General features: G+C 42.5%; 1 protein-coding gene across 1 annotated transcript in view; it reads right to left on the bottom strand.

Annotated features, from left to right (window-relative positions):
• The window catches only part of LOC112101927 (chloride channel protein C-like), a 107,688-nt gene that overhangs the window by 86,201 nt on the left and 13,811 nt on the right, over positions 1-7,676 (bottom strand). The window contains 1 exon segment of the mRNA XM_026659506.1: positions 4,543-4,786. Within this exon segment, the coding sequence (XP_026515291.1) occupies positions 4,543-4,786 (244 nt within the window).

Genomic DNA, 7,676 nt, shown 5'->3' with positions numbered 1-7,676 from the left:
TCCTATTCAACTTATTCATAAATGATCTGGAGAAAGGGGTAAACAGTGAGGTGGCAAAGTTTGCAGACAATAGTAAACTGCTCAAGATAGTTAAGACCAAAGCAGACTGTGAAGAACTTCAAAAAGATCTCACAAAACTTAGCGATTGGGCAATAAAATGGCAAATGAAATTTAATGTGGATAAATGTAAAGTAATGCACATTGGAAAAAATAACCCCAACTATACATACAATATGATGGGGCTAATTTAACTACAACTAATCAGGAAAGATCTTGGAGTCATCGTGGATAGTTCTCTAAAGTCATCCACGCAGTGTGCAGCGGCAGTAAAAAAAGCAAACAGGATGTTAGGAATCATTTAAAAAAGGGATAGAGAATAAGACGGAGAATATCTTATTGCCCTTATATAAATCCATGGTACGCCCACATCTTGAGTACTGCTTACAGATGTGGTCTCCTTATCTTAAAAAAGATATACTGGCATTAGAAAAGGTTCAGAGAAGGGCAACTAAAATGATTAGGGGTTTGGAACAGGTCCCATATAAGGAGAGATTAAAGAGACTAGGACTTTTCAGCTTGGAAAAGAGGAGACTAAAGGGGGATATGATAGAGGTATATAAAATCATGAGTGGTGTGGAGAAAGTGAATAAGGAAAAGTTATTTACTTGTTCCCATAATATAAGAACTAGGGGCCACCAAATGAAATTAATGGGCAGCAGGTTTAAAACAAATAAAAGGAAGTTCTTCTTCACACAGCGCACAGTCAACCTGTGGAACTCCTTGCCTGAGGAGGTTGTGAAGGCTAGAACTATAACAGCGTTTAAAAGAGAACTGGATAAATTCATGGAGGTTAAGTCCATTAATGGCTATCAGCCAGGATAGGTAAGGAATGGTGTCCCTAGCCTCTGTTTGTCAGAGGGTGGAGATGGATGGCAGGAGAGAGATCACTTGATCATTACCTGTTAGGTTCATTCCCTCTAGGGCACCTGGCATTGGCCACTATCGGCAGCCAGGATACTGGGCTGGATGGACCTTTGGTCTGACCCAGTATGGCTGTCCTTATGAGGAATGCACTAAGGAGTGGATACTCAGCTGGGACTCAGGATAGCTGGGTTCTAGCCCCAGTTCTGCCATTGCCTGGTGTGTGACCTTGGGCAAGTTATTTCATCTCTCCCTGCCTACATTTCCTCATCTGTAAAATAAGGATAATGATACTTACCTCCATTATAAAGTGCTTTATAATCAACAGATGAAAAGCAATACATAACAGTTGCGTAATATTTTTATAGGTTAAGACAAGCTAATAATCTACAAGTATTTTAGAGTGCTCACACACCAGAGAGAGTTAGAGTGGAACATGAAAATAACAGAGTAGCAGGAAGAAATCAAGAAAGGGAGAATGTAGCCTATCAGGAATATCTTCCTGACAATGAAATTCTGAGATGAGAAGTCCCCACACAAACAAGGTAGTGTGTACCCAGGGGAAGTGGTGCCGATTTCCTGGCAGCTAAAAGGAATCAAAGAGATACAGTTTCTGGTCTTTCCGCTGCTTTATGCTCCCATACCTAATTTTGCATGGATAGCATGGAGTTGCTTCCCTCCATACCATGGTACAGAAAGAAGCATATGGTTTGGTATTAATGCAATGTGTAATTAACCTATGAAGGAAGTAGCTGTCAAAAATATTATTGAAGCAAAAAGCTTAGTAGAATTCAAAATAGGGTGAGACATTTATGTGAATAATAAGAATATCCAGTGCAATACTGGACAGAATAAAAATTCAAAAAGAATATCAAAACCCTCAGACTTCAGGACATTAGCCAACCATTAACTACTTAGGGTTAGGAAAAAAAGAGCGAGCTCACTCAGAGAGGAATAGCTTAGTGGTTTGAGCATTGGCCTGCTAAATCCAGGGTTGTGAGTTCAATCCTTAAGGGGGCCACTTAGGAATCTGGGGCAAAATCAGTACTTGGTCCTGCTAGTGAAGGCAGGGGGTTGGACTCAATTCAATGACCTTTCAGGGTCTGTTCCAGTTCTATGAGATATAATAATATATATACCTAACTTCCTTCAAAGGAAATATTGTCCGCTTCAGGGGTTTTACATCCCCCCTCAGAAACAAAGAGTAGTATATTTGAGATATTGAGTATATCTGCAGAGTCTTTCTTCTTCTAGGGTGGGGGATAATTGTTGGTACTCATGATGAAGTATAGGCATTACTAAGCGCTGGTTAGAGGCAGGGATATTGCAAGCAAGATTGTTCTGTGCAAATTTCCCCACACAGCTTGTCCAGTGGAACTCAAATCTGACCAACACTACACATTTCTATGGGGTTTTGAGTGCTCTTATCTCTGCTTGAAGTCAGTGGGAACCAAGGGCACTCACTCAGCACTTTGCAGAATACAGACCCCAACCCTCAACTGTACTTGAGCAAAGATTGACAGCTATTGTCCTACGGCTATTTTATACATGCTGCTTTTGAAAAACAAAGGAAATTATGGAATTTCATGTCTGTTGTTGTATATTCTTCCTGAGATCAAACAAAATTTGTGGGGATGGGACGTTTTTTGGAGTGCCACGATCTGGCATGTTCAACAATATCTTTTTGTATGTAAATAAATACTTGTGTCTTCCAAGTATTATTTATTTTTCTTTGCATTTGTATCCATTTACAAGCAACAAAATGAAACAGCTGGTAAACAGCAACAAAGAGAGAGCTTACCAGGAAGCTATTAAAGACTTAGGCCAGGTCTACACTACCGCGCTAGTTCGGCGGCTGGGGATCGAACTTCCTGGTTCGATTTATCGCGTCTGGTCTGGATGCGATAAATCGAACCAGGAAGTGCTCGCCGTCGACTGCGGTACTCCAGCTCAACAAGAGCAGTACCGCGGAGTCGACGGGGAGCCTGCCTGCCGCGTGTGGACCGCGTCTGAACCGCGGTAAGTTCGAAGTAAGGTATGTCGAATTCAGCTACGTTATTCACGTAGCTGAATTTGCGTACCTTACTTCGACTTGCGGGGTAAGTGTAGACCAAGCCTTAGCTGAGCCAAGTGTTAAACCACCACCAAAGTCTCCCTACCTATTGTGGCCTAAACACTGCTATTTTTCCAATGTATCCTTTGTTTTGAGTATCATCCAATTTTAAAAAACATGTCACAGATTTTGGCCGCAGCAGGTTGAAAATGTATGAATATTAATGTTATGCCAAAAAGATACCTTTGCCCCCAATACCTCACATTTTTTGGTATGTTTCTTGCATATCCCAAGGAACCTCATATTGTTCTCTGGTAACAGCTGGGGCTGGGATTTTCAAAAGTGCCTAATAAAAAGGAGCTATATGCCCAATTCCCAGTTCAGTGAAAATTGGGCAGCTAACCCTTTGATAATCCCAGCCAAAAACACTGCAAGCTGTTGGCCATCTAATAGCCTGAGCTCAATGCAAGGATCCCCACGGGGAAGGAAAAGGGCTTCGGAAATAATTGTTCTGTTATGTTAAGAGCTAACCATTTTCTATTAATTACCAGGAATGCAGTTCCCACTCGGAGGCTGAGCCATTAAGCAGAAACGACGTGCGAAAATCAACAAGACTGCCCTTGGCATTGTTTCACTCTAATGCCAGCTCAGCAACAACTGCAACAGTTAAAGTAACTATAGTCAAACCTATCTAAGCTTCCACCCATGCAGACAGAGAAAACTCTATTAGGCAGCTGAATTTTGCTAACTAATGGTTGACCAAAACTGTGTTGGACAGGTTGGAGGAGACTTTAAGAAGTTGCTTAAGAAAAAAAAATTGCATACAGAAGATGGTTCTGAGAGAAAGTTTAACTGAATGGGCCAGACTCACGTCAAGGAAAATTGGAAATAGCAATTCTCCCCACTTGCTACCCACAGGCGTAGCCTGCTCAGGGAGGGAAATTTACCCCTCAGATAAGGTGACAACAGGAAAGTGCAGCTTTAAATCTAGTGCCTCTCCTGGCTGGGCTGGCTCCCTCCCCCTTCTTTGTCCACCTCTCTCACCTTGGAGATTTCACTGGCTAGTTCCAGCATTAAGGTGGAGCCTAGGGTTTACTTCCAATTGCTAATACAGTTAAAACTACAAACTGCCTCAGCTTCACTAGGATATATCTCATGTTAGTTACCACTTGTTAATGAACACTTGGTAAGAACACACCTCTTTTCCTAGCTAAGACATGGTATCACTAAGTGCTTCATCAGAAATGATGTTGCTGTCAGAGGTAGTCATTTAATATTAGCTGGTATGCGGTATGGCATGGTAAGAGAAGGAGTCCTCCGGTCAGTGTCAATTGCTGTTAGAGCCCTAAAGGCTTAAAAACAGTCCATAAGCTATTTTTAATTTTCATAGGCTAATTTCCCATTTATGCTTCTCAAGATTCTTCACTTCAGACAGAAAACAGGACTAGTGCCACAGATTATTTTTTCCCAGATTCCATCACAGGCCCAAAGAGATATGGGTATTTGCCAAATAAATTATAAATCCATGAGCTATATTTTTATTCAAAAATAGTCCGTTTGGTACATACCCAAAATAAAATTCTTTTCTCTGCTTTGAAAAATCCAAAATGACCTCTGTAAACAAACCCAGAAAGAGATGAAGAGAGTAAATCCGTAGTGAAGGCAGCCATCAAGCAGCAGAAGAAAGTTTGCCAGGCCAGTCTGATGTCCCAGAAAGAGGCCACCTCTTCCAATGTGAACAAGAGTCCACCCACTGGAGCACGGAATACCGAGGCTATTCCTGCTCCTGCACCAGCTGTAATGAAATTCCTCCTACAACATGGAGAAAAATAATTCATCAGAAAACAGTGAGGCACAGCAAGGCATGCTTTAAGATTTATGTTTAGAAAACTCAACAATGGTAAAAAAATAATCCTTGCCTATTTATTGTTAAAGCAAATAGATTTTTAAAGGCTGAATATAGGGGGACTGGCTGGTTCAGGGCATTGTTTTGGGGACATAGAGCTTTTCACCTCTGGGGTCTAAATTCAAACCTGATCCACAACAACAGTAATAACTAGTGGCTGTTTGGTGGCATAGGAGAAGTGAGCTGATTTCAGTCAACTGCCAAGGACACAAAGGTCCATGTCAAACTGGGCTGCCAAAAGAGGGGTCAGTGAGCCCAAAGATAAGCATAACTCTCAGAACTGTTAGCTGTGAATCCATATGTTAGTAATATTATGAGGGTCATATTCTGAGGCCTAAAGGGGCTGGGGACTGGGCAGCAGGGGATGTGTTGATTGGTTAACTGATTGATTTTTCCGTTTGCTTTGTAAGATATTAGCTTTTCTCTTTTTTAACCCTGTCCCAATGAACTTTTCTCTCCTAGTGCATTGCATTAGGAACTCTTAGAGTGTCTTTGTAGGTTGACCAATTTCTTGATTCCTCAGAGCACTACATGTATTATAGGTAGCGACACCATAGTTAAGTTTTCTCAACACTTTCTATTAAAACACTCTGTTTTCATTGGTTTATAATTTTTCAACCCAAAAGTTTGGCAATTTCCCATATTGGGTGTCTGGTCAGGCTGAAATTTTCTATACATTTTCAACTCACATGGTTCATCAGTATTTTGTTTGTGTGTTTGTTTTGTTTTTTTTAAGAAAAATACATTGTTTTGCCAATGATAAAAAAATTCTTTCCAACTGTTTAACTGTGAAACTCTACTGCCTCCATGCTTTGCAGCAGGGATTTGAAATTTGGCAATGAGGGGGACCAGGAGGAGTATCACACTGTTATCAGGGATGTGCCTTTTGCCAGCGCTGTGAAAATCCACCCAAATTTGGTCAAGTTATGGGCCTCTGAAAATCTCAGTTTGCACACGCTCAGTAGAGATTTGTTAGAACTTGACTGCTAAATTCTCTGAACATTCCGTCTTCAGGGAGCATGCTCCAGTTTGAGGCTGAAGGGGCAGAGCAGGATTTTCCTTGCAATTGCTCCTCCACACTGCTGGGAGCTGCTATGACACAGGCATAGAAGCTGAGAACGAGTGTTTCTTTTGTGCTCTCAATGCTTCTACTACTGGCATCCATGCAGTGAAGCAGGGCCGGCGCAACCCATTAGGCGACCTAGGCGGTCGCCTAGGGTGCTAACATTTGGGGGGCGGCGACCGCGGCGGCAGGATCTTCAGCCGCCCCTGTCGTCGGCGGTATTTCGGGGGCGGGACCTTCCACCGCCCCGGTCGTCAGCGGTATTTCGGGGGCGGGACCTTCCGCCTCTTCTGTCGGGGGCGGCATTTCAGGGGCGGGACGTTCCGCCGCCTAGGGCAGCAAAAAGGCTGGCGGCGCTCCTGCAGTGAAGAGAAGGACACGGAAGTGGCCTGGACTGCAGATGGGCAAGGAGGAAGACTAGGACATGGAGGGGAGACTGGGACAAGCTAGAGCGGCCAACGGCAGAAAGGAGTCAGATTTGCAGAGGGAAAGGGGAAGAAGGATCTGAAACCACAACAGTAGACTCCCATATAAATCTGGAATAAAACCTATGATTCCTGAGTCTTACCATTCCCCCGCTGTCATCAAATGGCTGTGGAACCCACTGGGAAAATGTGCCTCATCTCCCTCTAGTGGCTGGGCCACAAAGACTATGACAACCTACTATTGCTATAGTTACTCTGTTAGCTCAAGTAGCAGATGTCTGTGCTGTTGATCTAAAAGTCCAAACCCTACTGATGAACCATGTGGGAGTCAATATAGTTTCACATGATTGAATTTCTGGTTGTTGTTTTTTTCAGTTTGCTTTTCTTCAAAAAATCAAGGAAGTTATATGGAAAAAGCTATGTTAAAAGAACATTAAATTTGCCAAGTCGAGTACACAAAAGTTAGGAAATACCAGAATTAAGGTTGCAGTGCAAGGGCAGCACTGGAACCACTATAACAGGAAATGGTGGATTCAGTGGGGGAGGTTTAGGTTGGATATTAGGAAAAACTTTTTCACTAGGAGGGTGGTGAAGCACTGGAATGGGTTACCTAGGGAGGTGGTGGAATCTCCTTCCTTAGATGTTTTTAAGGTCAGCCTTGACAAACCCCTGGCTGGGATGATTTAGTTGGGGATTGGTCCTGCTTTGAGCAGGGGATTGGACTAGATGACCTCCTGAGATCCCTTCCAACCCTGATATTCTATGATTCCATCTCTTGATCTCTTCAGATCAAGACTGGATGCCTTTCTGTAAGATATGCTTTAAGCTCAACACCAGGGTAACTGGTTGAAATTTAATGGCCAGAGAGATACAGGAGGTCAAACTAGATTATCTAATGGTTCCTTCTGACCTTAAAAATGTTTTAATCTTGTTGTATGAAATGGGGATAATACCACCACCTCCCCTCACCGGGGTTTTACAAAGATAAATTAATTCATTGTTTGTGAAGCACTTTGATAATTAATTCATTGTTTGTGAAGCCATAGAAAAGCCAATCAGGAAATAAATAATTCAGTCTTCAGAGCAAGGTTTGAACAGCATGCAGCAAATAAGGCTTGGGACCACACAAACAAGGAGAAAACAAATTATTGAACTGCTGCTCGTTCAGTGAGCACTGTCCATCCTGTGCACTGAATGATGCAGAGGTGTGGTGGAAAAAATAGTAGGTGACCATGTCACCAAAGACTATATCATAATGCATATGCACAAGAGGGCTGAATTAAGGCTATGCAGGCAACCTTAAGTCTG

This window comes from Terrapene carolina, unplaced genomic scaffold (assembly GCF_002925995.2).
Source record: "Terrapene carolina triunguis isolate 2854851 unplaced genomic scaffold, T_m_triunguis-2.0 Scaffold58, whole genome shotgun sequence".
Taxonomy (NCBI): Eukaryota; Metazoa; Chordata; order Testudines; family Emydidae; genus Terrapene; species Terrapene triunguis.
Note: the sequence above shows the minus strand (reverse complement) of the source record. Positions and strands in the feature narration are given on the sequence as shown.